This window comes from Scardinius erythrophthalmus (assembly GCF_964197995.2).
Source record: "Scardinius erythrophthalmus genome assembly, chromosome: 23".
NCBI lineage: Eukaryota > Metazoa > Chordata > Actinopteri > Cypriniformes > Leuciscidae > Scardinius > Scardinius erythrophthalmus.
The window spans coordinates 3,007,358-3,028,896 of NC_138243.1; the positions used below are offsets into that span (position 1 = coordinate 3,007,358).

The window sequence follows — 21,539 nt, forward strand, 5'->3', positions numbered from 1 at the left end:
TGGGACAGGTAGACTGCACTGTATTAAGGAGAGGATGACCGGGGCTATGTATTGCAAGATTTTGGGGAACAACCTCCTTCCCTCAGTTAGAGCATCGAAGATGGGTCGAGGCTGGGTCTTCCAACATGACAATGACCCGAAGCACACAGCCAGGATAACCAAGGAGTGGCTCTGTAAGAAGCATATCAAGGTTCTGGCGTGGCCTAGCCAGTCTCCAGACCTAAACCCAATAGAGAATCTTTGGAGGGAGCTCAAACTCCGTGTTTCTCAGCGACAGCCCAGAAATCTGACTGATCTAGAGAAGATCTGTGTGGAGGAGTGGGCCAAAATCCCTCCTGCAGTGTGTGCAAACCTGGCACAAAATTATGCGAATGCACAAGTGAACTTGAACTAAGTTATGTGCTTGTCAGAATGTGTAACTCATGTTGTGATACCCAAATAATTCACAATTTATTATAATAGTGTTCTCTTTATAATGTTATGTAATGTGGCATTCAACCATAGTCATTAGTCGTGCATTGCTGTTTGAGTTGTACGTGCTGAAGATGATCATCGGCACGCTTTATACCGCATCAGGGTACCCGCGGGGTCTTAAAAGCATTGAAAAAGTCTTAAATTTGATAATCTCAAATTAAGGCCTTAAAAGCCTTGAATTTGGTATACAAAGTCTTGGATTTCGTTACAAAGGTCTTAAATTTTGTTTTGCCTTTTCTATGATTTAGTTCATACCGTAACAAAATTAACTGTTACTAATGTAGACTAATAAAAAATTAGTCGCTTAACGTTGAGTGCACCTCGTGCTCCACGTCATTAAAGAACGCGCGAAAGCGTGCGCACCCGTTGCGATGGTTACTAATCAGAGCTTTTCTGTTAAAAGAACATGTTTTCTACCCGGTCTTTTCAGTAGTATCTGGCCACAGCCATCCATGCGCGCTCTCTCTATATTGTTGAAGAAGCGCGGATGATCTGAAAACACAGACAAGCTGGAGTTCAGCGATCTTCATTTGAGAAGATCTGTCACGAGCCGCTTGCGCTGTTTGTGCGACTAAATCTGCGATCAAAATGCAGGCTGATATACAGCAGTGTTTTTAATGTTGATCATTATGCGAGCAAGAATGCAATGTTTCCCGATATCCACACGATTTCAAATGTGACATTGATTTTATGCAATAAACAGTAAAAAAAAAGTAACATTAAGTGATGTACTACATTTTAAACAGTATTGTCAGGCTTACTGCTCTATTTTGCAACAAAATCTGTGGCTTGGACAAAGACAATGAGTTACCGCCACCTACTGGCGATTTTAATATCATATTTTTATAAATATTAAACGTTTTTTAACATTGAATATTTATTGAACATTGTTTTATTTAAAGCATTATTTATATTTTAAAGGTATTATAAAGGTGAAAAATCGATTAAATGGGGCAAATATTGTCCCTTAATGGAAAGATGTGACTGCAGTCTAAGTGGAGCGGGTAGTCGGGTACGGCACTCTAAAAAATTGGAGAACTAAGGAAAAGGGATATGTAGAATTGCACAAGTGCTACTGCTAAAGAGTGCAATGTCAATACAGCCTGTTAGCTTAATTTTAATTTCTCATATGCTTAATCGAATTGGCCTAGAGAGAATAATTATGACATTTTCTGTCTAAAGACTACATATAAAATAGCTACCAAAATTAAAGTAACTGCAGTTTGACTAAAAGTATTGACTAAAAGTTGACAAAAAATGCAAACACATTTCGTCAACTAAAACTATGAAAGGCAGAATGACTCAAATGTGACTAAGACCAATAAGCATTTTCGTCTGAAGATGAAGAGTAAGACTAAATTAAAAATGGCTGCTAAAATTAACATTGGCCTACACATGTGCACGCTAGAACGCTGTTGCGTATGTATTAAATATGACTGATAATTTAAATAAAATGTTTTATTTAATTCAAGTAATCTACTTGTACATAATAATTTTTTAGGGTTTAAAATGTATACAGATTTGACATTTTCCCCTCATACTTCTGTCGGAATTGGTACGAAGTTGGCATTGAATTTCATTTTAAATGGTATTAAAAAGGTCTTAAAAAGCCTTGAATTTAAGTTGGAGGATCCTGGGGGTACCCTGCGCGTTAATTCTTAACCAAAGGCATCCTATATGAGATGAATAGATATGCATACACAATATTACAACTTACATTTGCACAAAACAAAAGGCTGCTGATGCACACGCAAACTTAGTCATGAAGGTGTAACTCTAGCCTTTTAACATAAAATGGGCCCAAACATAACTTCGGTGTGCTTGCTTAATTTTTCCTTGTCTGCTTTACGTGTTTGCGATGAGCAGTGCGCATACGCATTGACCTTGCTTAATAGATGATCGATACGTTTTATTGATTAAATTGGCAATTAATCGATCGTCAAATAATTGTTAGCATCCCTAATAGCTACTTTTACATGCACCCAAATAATCGGTTTATAATCAGATTGATAGCTCAATCAGACTGAAAATCCTTCAATGCAAACACCCCAAATCGATCCGAATGAATTTAAGATGTAGGTCTGAAATAATCTTATCAATAGGAAAAAGAATATGGACGTAGACCAGTGGATCCTAAACAGGGGTACAGAGTTTTGCCGTTCGTTTAATTCTACCCCATCTTAAAATAATATTGAATCTGTTCTTGTATTTCTAACGGCAAAAAGTGTAAAAACAGGAAACTGGTAGTGCCGTAACAGGTCAAATATGTGTTTCATTGGATCTGAGCATGGCCAATGAGCATGTGCATTATACATGTTTTCTGATGTGAATCGTTTGCAACGTTTATGGTTCATATAAACAATCATTCAGAATTTGAAATCAAATTGGATCCATTTCGATTATGAAAATTAGTGCATGTAAACTTGTCTTTTGACTCAAACATAATTATAAAAATGAAAATTTTAATGTTTGTATACAAATCAGTTGTTAATTAACAGGTTTTTTTTTCTTGGAAAAATTGATGTACTGTACAAGAAATATCCAAGGCATTTCTGAATTCAAAATATTGGAAAATATTGAATCGCAAGCTTGTGAATCGAAATCAAACTGAAATTTATGTTAATGCCCATCCCTAATCATCATGCTCAATCTGAGAGCTTAAGTGAATGGTGCTCAACATAGACCATTTTTGACATCCAAACTCCACATTCGCAGGGCTCCACATGACCCCAGCCGGCGAGTAAGGGTCTTCTCTAGCGGAACGGCCAGGCATTTTCAGAATGTATTGTACTTTTTAACTGCAAATGCCTTTGGAAATATTGGTCGTATTATATGTGTACTGTATAAGGTGGCAAACATCACCCACAGCCGCACAAAAACGCACTCTGGGATTGTCAAAATTATTAGACTATTTTGCAGAGTCACTTCAGAGGGTCTATTGTTTCATGACTGTCCAGTATACATGTTTCCATTGACATTGCCAACGTAGTGTGTGTGTGTGAGTCAGTCAGTGATGAAGTGTGTTTGTGTTCAGCTGGAGGGCGGGCTGAGCTCGGCTAAGAAGCAGCTGTCAGATGAAACTCTGCTGCGCGTGGATCTGGAGAACCGCTGCCAGAGCCTGGTGGAGGAGCTGCATTTCAGGAAGAACATGTTTGAGGAGGTCAGTGCCAGAAAGGTCTATAGATAACCAATGCCTGAAAGATTCAAAAATAGTCTGTCCTCAGTAGTGAGCATGTGCATTCCTTATGATTTGGAAGATGGAGCACACTGTGATGAACTCGATAAATACAACACACAGAGGTCCTAAATTTAAGAGCTAAGAGATTAGTGAAAGACAATCCCAAGACTGGACACTCATTTATCAGTGAAAGAAAGAAAAAATGAATATTCATAAATATAAAAAAATCATAAATGAATCCACCGCACTGCCATATTAGGATTCCCACACATTATATTACATTAATAAAAGTCATCTGAATTTTGTTCATGGAAATCAGCTGCAACAAAACATTTTGCCAAAAGACAGAATAAATTAGTTTGGCATGAAAATCGCATGCAAGTTGGTCTGAACAAACAAAAGCATTAAAGCAGGGCTCAGTAGTTTTGGGATTTCTTCGCTGTATTCTCGCTTTTTGCTCGCAGGTTTCTCTCTAGCGCTTCCCCCACAGCTTCGGAATAGATATTTGACAACACTGTTGTAAAAACTCGTTGGCGATTCTCAGACACCAGAGGCTAGTAGATCAATGACACCAAAGCAGATGGGACATTCTTTAAAACGTCTTCTTCATTCGGGTTCGAACAGCGTGAGGGAGCGCAATAATGACAGCATTTTAGCAGATTTATTTTGGCCGTAAAGCAATTGAAACATCGCAAAACCTGATATCACGCGATACTTCCTGGCGCGGCCGCCGGCTCAAAGTTGCAAGTGCGGATTTTCCGCTCACGGGCACCAGGGGGGTGCGAAACGACCACCATTATAAGTAATATAACCATTCCAATGACTCCAAAGCTGCTCAGTTAAGGTAAAAAAGTTACTTAGTTCACCTTTAAATCATTCAGATGGGCTGAGTGAAACTGCAGATTCAGTCTCTGGCAGTAGATGGCTTTAATAAAGCATCAACAAACAAAACAAATGCTAGGGATGCGCCGATCCGATGCTCAGATACCACCATTCTTTGTTGGTCAAACACGACCGATCCAAATCCGATATTGTGTGTATAGTATTCACTGTTATTTTTAAGCCTCACAAAAGGCACAAAAACATTATAAAGCACCATCAACTTTTCGTTCACTATATTAGAAGTGTTCTGAAGCCATTCCATAAATTCAAGTTCACGTTAACTCTTCCCTCCGCTGCGGCTGTCAGTCATTCTCCATTCAAACAGCGCGTCACGTTCGGTTACGACAGTCATTATAAATCATACATTATTATTATTGTACTTGATCTGTAGAGAAAGGTCTATGGTCTTGCATAAAATTACTATCTTGCTGGAGTTTATTGCTGTTCATGTAAGTTTAACTGTTAGATCACACTGGAGTAGAGAGCACTATAATTGCTCATGCGCAGAGTAACTGAAGTTTAAAACTGTTAAAGGAGAAGGCTCAAACTATTGCATTGATATAATACACTATGCATCAATATCTCTTCCCTTTTTTCTTTGAAGCAACATGGAGTCACAGTTTCGCATTAAAGTTCACATCAGTCTGAGAACGGGATGTGCATTAACTAGAGCTGCATGATTAATCATTAAAAGATCGCGATCTCGATTCAACCCCCCACGCAATCTTAATCCTGCTTTTCTACGATTCTGCCAATGAACGCGCTAGAGGTGGAACGGATCGCACTAGATTTGGTTCGGCACGCATGTGATTCGCGGATTAACTGCTAAATTTAACCATCATAGAGTGAAAGTTCATAATTTGGACGTGTATTGACTTGCCAAATTCAAACAATTTTAATCGCGGAAGAAGAGCCGAAAACCGGGACTCGCACGTTATCTGTGCGCACAACCACACAGAGAGAGACGCATTTCAGACAGCGCTCGAACGGACCCATAAACACAAAATTGTCAAAATACCGGTTTAAATGACCGTCTCGACAAGCATTCTCTCGTTTGTCGTGAACAGCTGAGAAAGAGAGAAGCTGAAAAGAGTAGCGAGAAAGCTGTTTTTTTTTTCTGTCCGTGCAGTCGGTCTTAAAGTGACAGCATACACTTAATATTATATACCAGGGTCCCCGCGGGTCCTTAAAAAGTCTTAAAACGTCTTAAATAAAATATACGTTTTTTAAGGTCTTAAAATGTATTAAATTTCACAAATTTTTGAAGAGTGGCATTAAATTTCATCTGGGCGGCATTAAATTTCATCTGGCGGAGTTTCTCCTTTTGTCGGGAGAAACTACCGGTATTTTCCATTTCACCAGCGCACGTCCCTGTCTTAAGACAGTAAAAAGTAGCGTGTGCCTATTGCACAGGCATCACACACCATTTAGGGGGCAGTAGGGGAGAGTGGGGTGATTTGTGCCAGGGGGGGAAGTAGTTCCAGCCTTTTTTCTGGAAAACCATAGAAGAAATTGGTCATGTGTCCACATCATTTTGAAAAGCAATCACTTTTACTTGTCCTCCAAAGACGGGAGACACATGGCATGAGAGTTAAGCATATTTTAGTGCAAAAAACTGTTTTTTCCCTTTCAAAGTAAAATTTCTATTATTAAGGTTTTTTGATTGTAGTGTCTGAACAATTATAGACAAGTTTGAAAACATTTCACACATGTTTTAGTGCTTTAGTAGGCTACACAATGAGTCTATACAGTTAGCATGATGTTAGCTCTTAACTGCTGGATCATGCTAGTTTTTCAAACCTGTGGGTCTGGGGTGATTTGTGCCAAAGGGCCTGGGGTAAGTTGTGCCAGATCCAGACCACCTAGACCTACATACTCACAGGGGATAATCTTGAGAAGTGTGGAGATGGGCAATTGGGCATGCCTCATCAGTGTTTTACTTGGGCCTGCCTGTTATTTGTTTAATTTAGCTAACACTGATTTCAGTTTTGAGTTTGCTCTATGTTATTAAAAAGTTTTATTCCGTTTTTAAGTGGCCTATGTCAGGATGTTTAGAAATTAGCCTAGTCACTTTATTCTTATATGTTACATAATTGACAGACAGCGCTATGTCAACAGGCATCTATTGCCAAAGCCTTTTTGCCTGAAATGATTCACAAATATCATATATTGTGTTGCTATGGTGCTCTAAATGGTTGCTAGGGCGTAGTTTGATAGCTTCACAATGATCCTGAGAGACTGATTGGTCGTCTGAGTAAAATGAGCCCGCCCCCTTGTCTCTATGACACTGTGATCCAGAGTTATGTTCAATACAAAATCCCTATGCAATTGACCATAGTAGGAAAAACGCATGCTATGGTATTCCAGGGTGAAAATATCTAAATAAACCTTAAATGATTCATTTTGTATTGAATTTATCTTGCTTTCATATAGCATTATGGTTCATAACATTAAAATGTTCTGTTTTACTTCAGAAATCACTGGCACAATTTACCCCCAATGTATTCCCCCAAAGGCACAACTTCCCCCGCACCAGGGGCAAGTTGTGCCATGAGACCACTTTTTTTCCAAGAGCTATATTTCTGAAACAATTTATTTCAGATCCAAAGTTATTGTTCTCAGGGATGCACCACATCCTGAAATATATGTACATCCTTAAGTTGAAGGCATTACTGCCATGGCCTCACTTTAAAGTCACTTTGAGTAAAAACTGGCACAACTCACCCCACTCTCCCCTACGTGTTTTCCGTAGGCCTGTCATAGAAACAGACGAAGAAGTTTAGTGGCAGACGCGAGCTAAGATAGGGAAGTGCAAATTTAATGATAACTGGCTCAATGATGAGAAATATAGCGGCTGGTTACAAAAAAACGACGGTATACGAAGTGCGGTTTGCTGCAAAGCCCTTGACGCGCATATGAAAGGGGAGAAGCACAAGCGCGACAGTCAGGCAACAACTGTCCCCATTCAGCTGTTTGCCTACATCGAGATTTTTTATCCAAAGAGTCAAGGATAGTCTATCTACATACGTGACTTTCACGTTTCCATGGTAATCAGTCACTCGTGCATCACGCCCAAATGCACGCAACCGCGCGGCCGCGCCGAATAATTTTCATAGAGGTCGCAATGAGTTCAAAACGGCAAAAAAACTCTTCACTCCTTATTCACAAAAAAGTCAAGCACTGCAAGTAAGTTGTCATCTATAATTCATGTGGTATTCGAATTGTGTTGCACAATGCGGATAACTCAGCCTATTTCTCTTGTTGAATAATTAACAAGTTTTGTTGTAAATTTAAAATATTCACTAACTGTTTTTATTCGTAATATCTTTTGAAGTAGTTTTAAAAGGTTTGCAATTGGAAAGTTTTAGTAAGACTCTGCTAGGCTATTAAGGAAATGTAATTTTGCCCAAAATAACAACTTTTATTTTAAGTAAATGTTATTTTTTAAATCAGCTTAATTCAGTGTGATTTTACCATATTATCATGCTTAACACTGATCATTTAAATAATTGTAATGCAATGATCAGATGCAGATATCTAAATCAGAGAATATAACGTTAGGTTTGGGCGGTTGGCCGGTGGATTATTTATTTTTAACAGTGGATTCGAGTGACTCAAAGTGCACCAGATTAATGAATTTATCTTTAAAATGTACAAAATTTTCTTTTTATTAGCTTACTTTATTAACTAGTAAAATACATGATCAGGATTTTACCATAAGTATATGAAGTATAAGTATACTTTTTTTTATAGCCTATAAAGTATACGGTATACTGAACATCTGCATTTCTTTTTTTCTGTTGTATTGCTTTAAAAATAAATAGCATTTTAAGCCAATTAAAGGTGCTGTATGTAGCTTTTCAACCAAAACAAATCATTTTTTTATTGCCTGTGTGTGAAGGGGTTGTAATCTCACATTAAAATTATCCACTTTGCGGGTTTTGCTATTACCTCTGAAAGCAAGTATTCTTATTTTTATGTGAAGGTCCCGGGTCAGATTTACCGCCAGTGACGTCACCTGCACGCGCGCTCCAGAGCCTCTCGCCTCGTCTAGCCTACTGACTTTGCACTCAACAGCGACGACACTGCAACTTATGACATGGACTTATGACTTATGCAACGTATGACATGTCTGATAACACTAAGAAACGACCTGCGCCCAGCAAAACACAGACTCCAACACAAACTCCACATATTGATAAAAAACAACAAAAAACGTTTTTTCTGCTGAAGCTCGTAAGGCCAGACGTGAATCGGATGAACTTCGGGTAAAAAACACGGATCAACATCGGCAGGGCATTTGAATAATGGAGAAACCTTATCTACAAACCTAGAATGTACATTTCCTGAAGAAAATGTGAAGTAGTGCTTGCACTTAGCAAAATTCGGCACGGTTGATAGGATCCATACTTATCATGGTACGAGTATGGAGCATTAGTTCAACGTCAAGCTGATAAAAGTAGCCTATTATTTTAACGTTGGAGTGGGAGTTTACCTGAGTTTCCAGCATGTTGTGGGATGCTTTGTGTGTTACGTCCGGTTGCGTCTCAGTCTGGCCGGTTCCCACAGTGCTCGCTCATAAATTCGAGCACGCGTAAGAGCACGCGCTTGTAAACTTATTGGTTGCAATCTGAAACATCACCGCTAGAGGCCGCTAAAAACTACATACAGCACCTTTAAGGAAAAACCTGTCAACAAGCCTGAAAAAAGAATTGGTAGTTATTCTGTCCCCCTCACTTTTGAAATGATGGCTAGGCTACGGACCTGAGGCTAACATTACAGCCGCGTTGGTGTCTTTGGGGCACCATTTTACATTCTCCCCAACTAATACACTGAAGGCTGAAATGCTGTGGGTTTTGCACACGGTTAGCCGACATCACTCCTATACATCCAACGAAGACATAAGCACTTCAGGGCAATGTTCCCTGAGGAATGTGCAAAAACATTTAGTTGTGGCAGGGACAAAACCTCTTCTCTTACTCGATTTGGACTTGTTCAGTACATAAAAAGGGGACTTCTGTCAAGTGTGAATCAAGGCAGCTTCGTTGTCATGTTTGACGAAAGCATGAATTGGACCACCAAAGGCTATTAAGACTATTTGCACTGTTGCTCAAATACAAATGTGCTTTGTTAACCTGAACACCCTAGAGTGTCATTTTTATATATATATATATTTTTTCCATGGTAATGGTCTTAATTTTTATTCTTGAAGGTCTTAAAAAGGTCTTAAAAGTCATTAAATTTGTTGATCAAAAATGTGCAGATACCCTGTATACTGTTTTCCGTGTCATTGATATAAATAAAACAATAAAATACAGCTTTAACAAAGATTAAACTATATTTAATTTATACAGTGACAAATAGTGTTATTTTACATTTAAGTTTAATTTCTGTACCTGAATATACTGTTAGACTTTGTGAACTTTATTTAGTATTCATCTCTGCTTGTAATTTGTGTATTTGTTCTTATTTTATTACTGACTGTTCACTTGTTTTAAAAAATGTGTGAACTTTATCAGTTAGGCTAGTAGTTTTTAATGTGGTAGCTATCGAAAAACTTCAACTGAGCTTTAAGTAATAAATGAAAAGCAAAGTTATTATAAACTTATCTTAATTAAACACTCATCTTAAACTACAGTATGAGATGGTTAAAAACAAAACTGCTCAATCAAGAATCTTTAATAGGTTCTTTAAAAGAATCTTTAATAGGTCTAGTCTGGCGTCATACCTTTGAATGTTGTCAATGTTTAATTGTCATTTTTTTATTTATTTAAATATTACATTCTTTTTGTTTACTGCATTTATTTAAATTTGACTTAAGCGAGAGTATTGTCTTTTGTTTCTATCTTGTTTGGTTACCTAATGTTCAGGATTTGTAGATCTTTAAAATAATAAAGCTTTTCAGAATCGTGAGAGAATCGTGATCTTGATTCCAAGCAAAAAAAAAAATTGTGATTCTCATTTTAGCCAGAATCGTGCAGCTCTATTAACGCTTTGTGCCCGCTCTGTATTGGAGCCTTTCATATTATAATACTTTTGTGCAGTGAAAGATTATTAATAGCTTTTCTTCTGTCCTATTCACTTTTATTTGTTCTCCATCTCCACAAAAAAAATAGCAATAAATGTTTAGATTTAATAGTTATTGTGTACTCATGATTTTTCTAGAGTAACTTTTGCTGCTGAATTTTCCACTAGTCAAGTCACCTTTATTTATATAGCGCTTTTACATTACAGATTGTTTCAAAGCAGCTTTACAGCGCTAACAGGAAAATAATGCAACAAAGTTTGTTTCCAGAAGAAAATGGCGTCACAGTTTCAGCTTAAGTTCAGTGATGGTTCATTTTTGTTGTATCTATCTCTATCCATCTATCTGGAGAAAAGTGATGTCATTGTTCAGTTCTCATTTAACCCTCTGGAGTCTGAGCTGTTTTCTGGGCACTGGAGGTGTTCTGACATGCTCTGACATTTGTGCTTTTTTCAGTTATTTATAAACATGTTAATGGCAAAGGTGTAAATTCACTCTATATAGCACAAACAGGGCTACCAAAATATCTGATCAACATGCATGTATATGTTTGAATTTTTAAGAGAATAATGTTTATGCGTGGTTATTGGAAAAAATAAAAATGAAAGTTGCAGAAATAAGGCCACAAAACACATACTAAATATGTGGCAATAAGACTTTTGACTAAAGGATATCATCGCCTATAGTTTTTTCTTCAAAATTATGTGAAAATAGTCTTGCTTTATCGTTCACATAAAACCATACATTGATTTAAATTGATGTAAAACAGGTTTTGCTTGGAAAGCCAATATGCGAGGGGGGCGTGAACGAGGAGTGGTTTTCACCTGAATTACCACCCACTCTGCATAATGATGAGCCATTCACTCAGGTGTGACAACTGACTGAGCCACAATGCAAGGACCATTTAAGATTTTGCTTACATCTATCTTGTAAATATGTTTTGCTATTTTATTAAAAAGGTTACAATTACAACAATAATTACAATTTCAACAATATTTCAAGTGTACTTTCTTTGTAAAAAAAAGATTATAGGCCTACATTTTATCTGTATTCATTACTTTGAATATAGCCAACATTGGAACAGCTAACATCTTAGTTGATGACTTTATTTTTGACAAAAATAGTAGGCTATTTTATATATAGAAATTGCTAAACAAAAGCTTATTTGACGAGGCAGTATATTCTACAGTAAAAACTGTACCCAAATCTACTAAACAAAATGTTGTCTTTCATATTTCACCTGACTGTAACATTGTTTTCATGAAATACGCTTACACACGCTTAAAATGATGATAATTAAGTGTAAAGATAGGTATTACTGAACATATTTGGTGTTTGGGGTGAGGATTGGGGTTGATCCATTTATAAAGTAGCTGTTTTTTCTTTATTTTTTCTGATGTGCACAAATAAGCGACAGGTATCATAAGATTTTCTTCTCCATGTTCCTTTTTTTCTATTCTTTTATTCGTTCATGCATGTAATAATGAATGAATGAATGAATGAATGAATGACTTTATGTATGACTTGTGCAATAAATAAAAAAAAATAAAATAAAAAAAAACGATAGGCTATTGACTCGCGATCTTCGCAGTAGGCTTGTGAACGCACCGGAGAAACGCGCATTTATTAGGCTACATAGTTTTTTTGTTTTGGATGGTTTTGTTTAGAACCAGCTGTAAATGTAAATATATTTCACATTTTTTAGACATGTGAGGCGAGTAGGCTACGGTCTGGTTGATGATCTCCAGTTCAAGCACCTTATGTTGTGATTGCTAGCCTTTACTTTAAATCCAGGAATTTTGTTAATGAAAAAATTATTAAAATTAAGATACAATTGATACAAAACGAAATTCGTTTTAAAGAAAGGATTTGTAATTTATGTTTTGAGGTATCTGTGAATGTTTGAAAGTCAACTGTCACGTAATATTGTTTTTTGCCAGCTGTGGTAAACAGCGCGCATCTATGCCTTCATTCATTCATAAACAGAAACCCGAGAAGGAAAAACTTACTATTATTCCTCAGCTTGTATTCCTCGTATTCGTCATTATTCCTCACAGCGCTGCGTTGTAAACAAGTAATGTTCTGAATAAACTGGTGTTTTGGTTTTCTTGTGCTGATGATAGGGGCGTTCACAGGATTGCGTGGATTACCTCAGCCATTTGCGTTTGAATAGCACGCGCTCTCCGTGGGCGGAGTCACATTACATTTGAATGAGCTTTAATTAGCTCGACTGGAATCGCTCTCTTTTAATACAGATTTCACAAGATGAGAATATTTGTTTTTTATATAAATTACTTCATTAAAAAGAAGAGAATTCAAGCTTCATGCCTGTGTGTCTGAATGCCTGTTTGACTGAGTATTCGCTAAGCTACAGTTCATTTTCGGACGCGTTTCAGAATGGACTACACGGACACAGAGAAGGAAGAACTTGCTTCGTGTTTATTTTTCTTTATTTGGCCAAAAGCACAACACTTTGTTTTTATTGTGAGTATACACAAAAATAATACACATTTAACAGAATCGATTGATGTATGAAACTTGTTTTGTAAAATCAAAGTCAAAAGAGAATTTCGGGTCTCAATCAACTCATAAGGAAAAAAATCGAGCAGATCACGCCGGCGTGATCTCAGACCCCTGAGGGTTAATGGTGTCAGTGCAGTAGGGGTGTCGAAATTAATCGTTTCTGCGATGCAGATGAGGACGATTTGGTATCGGTTCAGTAATAGACCATAACCGATTATAATGTACTGACGCTTTTCTGACGTCATTTGTCGCGGTAGCATACAATGGCAGAGGGAGGTGAGACGCGAGTGTGAGAAAATTAAAAATGCTCCAACTACAGTACTTTAAAAGCCTACATCTGGGCACATTTCGGCTTATGAACAACCTGATAAGCACGACCTGCAGAAGACACGCGCTGTGTGCGCTCATGTCACGCACAAATAGAATATGCTGGAGGTAATACCACTAACTTTTCACCCCGAGCTGTTAACGCCTGGCAGAGTCTGACTGCTTTGGAGTAAGCTGATGAGCTCCAACGCCGAATCCGCAGCCAAAAATAATCCACCTGCCCCAATAATTTTCTCTGATTTAAGTATCCACACTGTTACGCGTGATTATAAATGGATGATCGTCACCTTCAACATCGGATTCGCCGACGGTTGATGCGCGCATCTTTAATGGTAACATAATACACTGATTAATGAGCGCTGCTTTTAAATGAACATTTCTTTAAAACAAAATGTATTTGTCAGATTTTTCCTTTTCTTAATGGCATAAACAAGCTTTACTCCCTTGAAACTTAAACTGTCTGGAATGTCACTGCAACTTCCCGAACAGGCGAGCACACGCACAGACACGCATGCACACATCACTTTTGAAGTAAAATTAAAAATTGAGGATGCGGTGCATCGTGATATCGAATTGAACTGAATCGATGACATGATAATCGTAATCGAACCGAACCGTGAGTGTATAAAGGCCTTACATTATGTTTTTATTACCTTGGAATGAGCCGTTTCTATCTACACACTCTGCCGGTCCCCTTACATTGAAATAGCCATTTTGCGTCACCATGTTTCTACATTAGCCCTAAACAGACAAACTACTACAGAGTGTGTTTCGTCACTAGCAAAGTATTTGTGGTTTTATGTAACTGTGCATTGGACCAACAATAGGATTGATTTAGACTTTTGGTCGCAAGTGACATTTTACTTTGCAGTGTGATGGATGAAAGATCATAACACCTCTGTCCTATTGACATGCGTATTTTTGTCTCGGTCTGACTCTGAACAGACGCATTAACAGCCGTTCATTCAATTTTTTTAATATTTATTGCACTGAATATTCATCTTGGTTTGAACAGGCCTTAATATGCTGATTTGGTGAAGTAATATTTTCTTATCACAGTTGAAAACTGTTGTTTGTTCTTTGAATAGACCGTTCAGAAGAACAGGATTTTTTTTTAAATGCAAGTCTATTGTAACATGTATTGACTGTCACTATTGATCAATTTAATGCTTACTGAATAAAAGTGTTTTTCAAAATGAAAACTAGTGTACGTGCAACAGAGTATGTGACTGGAATGACTCACTTTAAGGCCCGGTTTTAAGTTTTAGCTGCTAATAGATTTAATATTTAATACATGAGAATTTTTTGCAGACATGCAGTTTCATTTTTGAAATGGTCACAGGGAAGAGAGCGCAATCAGTTATTTTCATCTATTAACTGAACAGAATATTTCCCAGTGAAGTGCTTTGAACTGCAGCTGATATTTGTGTGATTGTTGACAGGAGATCAAGGACACGCGCCACAGACACGAGACCCGTCTGGTGGAGGTGGACTCGGGCCGGCAGATGGAGTTCGACTTTAAACTGGCTCAGGCATTTGCAGACATGAGACAACAACATGACGAGCAAATTAAACTCTACAAGGAGGAGATGGAACAGACATACGTGGCCAAGGTGATCGCAGGCAGTTCAATAGCACGTCCAAACAGATGTCTTGTGACATCTCTGCACGTGTGAAGAAGCGCTTCCTCAAGTTTCTGACTTCCTCTGAAAGCTTGTTTAGTTCCTCTTTGCCTTTCTCTGAGAGCTCTGAGTGTTTTTCAGCTGGAGAACGTGCGTCTGTCGTCCGAGATGAACAGCTCTTCAGCCAATTTGGCCCGTGAGGAGCTGCGCGAGTCCACACTGAGAGTCGAGAGTCTGGCCGCTCAGCTCTCTAACCTGCAGAAAGAGGTATGCGTCTGACCCGACCACACCAGCTTCATCTGCTCTATATTCAGACACTTTCCCACATGATTGGAGACCAAAGTCAAGTTGTTGCTCATCATTATACCTTGTGTTCACTTGTTATAGTGCTTGTTCACTCTCTAAACTCGATTTTGTTTAATCCTGTCTGACAGTCTTCAGGAAGTGACATTTGTGATTGATGAGAGACCCGCACTGTTACTCTAGCTATACTTAACATCCTGTTACAGAGTTTGCACACGCTGTGCTGTTGAAGTGAAACTGAACATGATTTAAATTACTCTTTGGATATATTATAGTCAGAGCTGCAACAACTGATTGATAAAATCGATTATACTTGATAATGAAAATAATAAAGCGAATTTGATTGTCTACCAGTGTCACTTTACAGTAGTGAATAACACATTTCTATGGACAAACACATATAAAAAGAATATTGGTTACCAGTTTTGATTCCCATTGACTTCCATTGTTGGGTCAAAAAAAATAGTCAAAGTCAGTGTGAACCGAAACTGTTTGGTTTCCAGCATTTGGTTTCTACTGGCAGTTCTGTTTGGTTTCCACAGAAAGTGTCACAAGGTTGAGTAAATGATAAAGGATTTTTCATTTTGGGTGAACTATTCCTTTAAGTAATCATAATCAAGTTCCTATTTGATGTGCAGTTAGTTTTGATTACCTTGCTGTTTTGTTTGTCTTGAACAGGCACGTGCGTGGCAGGATCACATCAGTGAGCTGGAAGCGGCTCTGAGCCGAGAGAAAGATGTGAGCCGCCGGTTACTGGCAGAGAAGGAGTGTGAGATTGCTGAGATCAGGGCCAAGATGCAGCAACAGCTGAATGAGTACGAGCAGCTCCTGGACGTCAAACTGGCGCTTGACATGGAGATCAACGCTTACAGGAAGATGCTGGAGGGAGAGGAGGAGAGGTGAATACGCCAACACTGCTCATGCAGATACAGTATATGGGCAACAGTAATGAATGTTAAAATCATCAAGAACAGTCTGTCAGCATGAGCCACCAGATCATAGTGACTGTTAATAGCAAGAGTGTTTTTTTTACACCAAATGTTTTCTCACACACATACATCTGCATATCTGGAAGAAAATGTTCGGGTTTTTTTTGTACCATTTTAGTTTAAACCAGACCAGTTTAAACCGTCCACACTGACAGTGACCAGTTCACACTGCACTCGCCAGACGGCAACAGGCACTCCGTGGGGTTTGTCGGATCAGTGTGTCCGTCAGAGCTTGTCGCTGACTGAACCCGCTGAATCGGCCCTTTTCAGGTCGAGGAATGTCTGAAAAGTGATGTTCTGTCGGTTTTGTGTTAATTGGCCTTAAGATTCAAGGAGCGTCATTAAACAGTAATTAACATACAGTACCATACAAGAACCAGGAAACTTAAATAAGCTACACTTCAGATACATCGCCAGATCTCCCGCATGTGAACAGTGTTGGCAGTATATTGATTAAGGGTGTTGCACAGTGATGAACACATATCTGGTCAGTGAAGTGGTCATAAGCTGGGCTTTTTGTAAATAAAACACTGCTATTGACCAATCACCATTGAGGACCAGAACGGTTCTTTTAAATAAATAAATAAATATTAACAAAAAAAAAGATAGACTTTGAAAACCCCTGGTTTAGACCAAGTAATAAGACAGTGGGCATCCCTTTTGACACAACTTACCCAATGGCGCCCCCCATAAAAAAAAAACACACACAGCGCAATGTCAGACTCTTAACCCTCTAGGCGCCACGGTCGAGTTTACTTGACAAGATGCTGCACTGAATAAAACGGCCGATTTTGTCAAATAGGGTGTCAAATTTCGTTCGACCTCCCCTCCACTAGATTGCAGACATGTCATACTTCATCCCAGACTAAAAAAAAAGTCATGCTTCTATACAAAATCTTCGAGCTTAGAGCGCATTGAATCAGTGCGAACAAAAGCGGAGCTAGTGTGCGAGTGAGCCATTTTATCAGAGCAATATTGTCAACGTCAGCGAGTATTTGCATTAGATTATTATTATTATTATTATTATTATTATTATTATTATCTAATGGCATCAATAAAGCTTTCCCGCAATGAAGTGTTGGGTCTTCTATTCGCGGACTCTGATGATGACGGTGATTCTGAAAGTGAAAGTAGCCCTATACCAAGCACAAACGGTGAAACCTTTGCCCAATGTCAGTGGTGGGAACAATGTTTCCCGGGGTCGGAGTGTTCATCGCAAAGTTAGCAGGCTTGTTTGTGTTGTGGGGTACGAGGCGGGAGATTTTTACCGCGCTAGCCAGCTTTGTCTTCTGACCGTGTGCCTCTCTGCAATCGCGGCGACAGTATTGTGGTGGAGACGGGTATGTTAGACGAGGTGGAAGTATCCATAGGACAGTTAGGGGGTAATGTGGAGGCAGGGTGGGGAGTCGCAATGACAATGACAGTAGCCTGAGCTGTGCACACTCGGCGCGCGCGTGAGGCAGATCTGGCCGCGCCCGCGCTGCTCGTGTGTGACACGGGGCAGAGGGGCTATTATGCATAGTCTATCGCAAGCTGATGGGAATGCCGGCTTTGTGTGTCATATGAATAATATATATGTGCCCCATACATGGAATGAAAGTGCCTATGTAGTAAATGGAAAATCTCTACAGCAAAAGGCCAACCGCTACATGCATTCGGTTTGTTTCTACCATTTATTAGTAATGATTTACACAGTTTGTTTACTACTTACTATTTACCTGAGCATTCAGTATTGTGCAATATAGCATACAGAAGGTGAGGGACATTTTGGGGGGAAATAAGTGCTGCATTTTATCATTTAAACGTGACTTTTCATGAAAATTCTATAATCCAAGATCGCCGCCACCATATGACGTCATAATATGCAAATTAGATGGGAAAATTTAATCCCTACATAAACTTTGGGTCATCCTTAATATTTCTCTAATTTACAGAAAGTCTCTATCTTTTATCACTTAAGATATAGCCTTTTGAAATGAAGATGTCAAAATCGAACGGTTTAAGAAAAAACCTCTGGCGCCTAAAGGGTTAACTCCTCACTTTTATCGTTGTGTTAACATGAAAAGTGCTGAAATGTGCAGTTAAACCTCGTTTACACTGTCAGTGAAATGTGACCCAATTCCGAATTTTTTATTTTATTTATTTATTTTGCTCATAAGTGACACAGATCGGATGCGTTCTATGACCGTGTAAACAGGAGAAAACCGCATGCATTCGGATATTTCGGGATCAGTTTCAGGCCTCATTCGTATGCAGTGGCGTGGCGTGGGGAAAATTTCTGAGGAAGCCAATTAAGACATAACCTCTAAGCTGTGTGTTTTAAGGGATTGGGGCAGAAAATCATACGTTACCATTTATATGTTGCTATTTGGATGAACTATTAGAGCGCCCAGCATCATCTTACCGGGACTTATGCTTGTTACAATCCAACACTTTGAGCACGTAGATACCTAAAATATGTTGCGCATACAGCTCAACTAACGCGATTGTTATAAAGGTGTTTGAACAACAAAACACATCCTCTTGCACATATTTGACAATCGGAATATCAGATATATCCTGCTATAGCTAATAAATTTGTGAAATTTTGAATAAAAAAAGGAAATAAAAGCTGATCATTCAGCGCTATTGTGCCTGCGGTGTGACAAGCAATGAAAGACGCGTCTCCATGGGAACCATAAAGTGATACTACGATCAATAACGGTCGCCTTGAAAAACTTACGTGTGAAAAGGTTGTTTGTAAGGCTTACATTTAAATGTGTCTTTGTTTTGTTTTGAGTGTATGGTCAATAAATAAAGGAATTAAAAAGATGGGCACAAAACCACAAATCTTCCGCTATTTCATTCATTCATTCATTGACGATGATAACGTGATGTGATTGGCCTGATGCCAACAAGTTCATGGCTTCCCTTGACACTGTCCTGACCAATCACAGGGGAGCAGTGTCATGACAATAGCGTCACCTGATTGGTTAATCATTCTTTTTTTTTTCTATCAAGGGATGCCAACTCAGCCTGGCCTCCTCACAGACACAGGGTGCAGTACCATGTTTTCAACGCTCATTCACCATGTCACTTTTATAGGGGCGCTGTTTTACACATCATAAAACACTCAGTAATGAATGAAGAGAGACGATGAGATGACAGAAGGATTACGTAAACTGTGAAAACAAAAGTGTTTATTAAATGACGATTATATTCTGAAAAAGTGAGGAAGCCTGGCTTCCCTTGGCCTCCGCAAGAAAACGCCACTGTTCGTATGTGGATATAAATTGGATCTGTGCCAATGCGACTGTCATGTGAACAGGCAGATCGGATTTTCTGAGGCGTTACGTCTCCGCGGTTTAATGACAAGAGCAACCCCAACGCACATCTGCAAAGGGACGGATGGCCCAACGAAACGTTGTAGGAGAGGAATGTGGACACACGTTGACACAACATATCAAAGGTTGGCTTGCTCATCCTAAAACTTCGGACCCACTGCTCCTCATTAAAGCCCGCCACAATATGCTCCCGCCAGTCCTAAGATCTCTCTTGCACACAATAACTGAAGCACATGCGCGGGCTGCTATGATGGCCCTTTTCATTCTCCTCCGCCTCAATCATGATGGTGTTTAGCGAACTTTGCATATATATCGCAGAGCTAGCATCAAGCATATTTCGCGAATTCACGTTCGTCCATCTGTGCAAGAGGATTTAACCCTTTAAGCATGCGCAATGTTTCAGATAGTATGGCAAGTGTAAACGCATGAATCGGATAAAGTTGAAAGAACATGTAAACGGAGGGTAAATTGGGCATCAAGACCTGTAGTGTAAATAAGGCCTTATTTTCAGAATAAACTTAACTTTAACTTTTTAAATTTATTAATTTAAACTAATTATTAGACTATAATTTTTACCACTGTCCGGGCCTCCCCTGGCATGCTCTGGCGTGCCCCACACTTTGAAAACCCCTGGTCTAAACTAAGGTTAATAGTTGGTCTCCATGGGTATCGATAGGCCGATATATCGTTGTCCTTCTCCGTGCAATAAGAGAATCGATACGCTGGCGCCAAATATCGATATTTTAATGAATAAAATAAGGTGCTCTCACTAGATTTCTCTGCTCCCAGCATCGCTACTTTATGGCTCCTCGAGGTGGCACTCAACACATGAATGAGGGAAACGTGAACATTAAGTTAACTAGCCTAAGAAAAAGAGGTTTTTAACATGCGAGTAAAATAATAGATGCCCCAAAGTCTGGCACATCGGCTTTTATACCATTGATAAGACAAACATGTTGTAAATGGTCATCTCTGACACTCTTCAACGAGTGCTTACACAGATACACACAGGACAGTTAGAAAGCAGTCTCTCAGCAGATTCCCTAATATATATTCGCTAGGGCTGGGTAAAAAATATCGATTTCTCGATTTTAATCGATTCTCATTTTTATTAAACAATATCGATTCTTAAATCCCAAGAATCGATTAGTCATCCTGTTTTCAGTTGATGAATGAATGGATCATTGTTGCGCACATCTCATCCAATAAATCTCAATAATCTTTGTGCTTTGTTATTATTGATATGAAACAAAGTCTCAGATTTCAAATAACGTCCATTTTCTTACGAAATTCAAAAACATAATTACCGTTTTGGCGCTGTGGCGTGAGATCGCTCCGACGCAGCTCAGCTCAAGAGAAGCAACAGAAGCAACTCTTCCGCCTTAATAATACCAGTTACAGTGCGAAATAAACATGAATGAGCATCTGAAAGTGTGTTAAAAGAGAGTACAACTTATCGAAGTCCGTATCATGTCTCATGGAATCGCTCAATCAGTGTTTCAACCGTGCAAAGACGTTAGTAAATGTCATGTGATGTCACATTTACCTCAGAAAAAACATATCCAGTGACCATAACGTTAGTCAGCTAGAAAAGTTAACTCTAGAGAGGAGCATTTTGTTAAATATATGCACCATATTATATATTCATTATAATTTTTAATGTTCTTCAATATTTAATGCATGTTTGAATAAATCTGGAGTTTTTTATGACAGCCATCATTTAAAATTTTATATAATTTCATATAACTTTATTGTTATAAAAATAAAAAGTGTATTTTAAGTGTTTGTATACAAATCAGTTAATTTTTAACTTCAATATTATAGTAGGCTATAATGAAGCCTATAGGCTACAACTGACTCCCATGGTTTACAGCATTAGTTAAGAGATTTGTT

The 21,539-nt window shown here is 38.5% G+C and overlaps 1 protein-coding gene across 3 annotated transcripts in view; it reads left to right on the plus strand.

Annotated features, from left to right (window-relative positions):
* The window catches only part of lmnb1 (lamin B1), a 37,050-nt gene that overhangs the window by 12,469 nt on the left and 3,042 nt on the right, over positions 1–21,539 (plus strand). For all 3 annotated transcript variants that reach the window (XR_014029303.1, XM_081354755.1, XM_081354754.1), the window contains exons 4-7: positions 3,509–3,634; positions 14,852–15,022; positions 15,173–15,298; positions 16,013–16,233. Coding sequence is in view for 2 of the 3 variants with exons in the window: in XM_081354755.1 (XP_081210881.1) it covers positions 3,509–3,634; positions 14,852–15,022; positions 15,173–15,298; positions 16,013–16,233 (644 nt within the window). In the remaining variant the exon portion in view is untranslated. The remainder of the gene's footprint in view (positions 1–3,508; positions 3,635–14,851; positions 15,023–15,172; positions 15,299–16,012; positions 16,234–21,539) is intronic.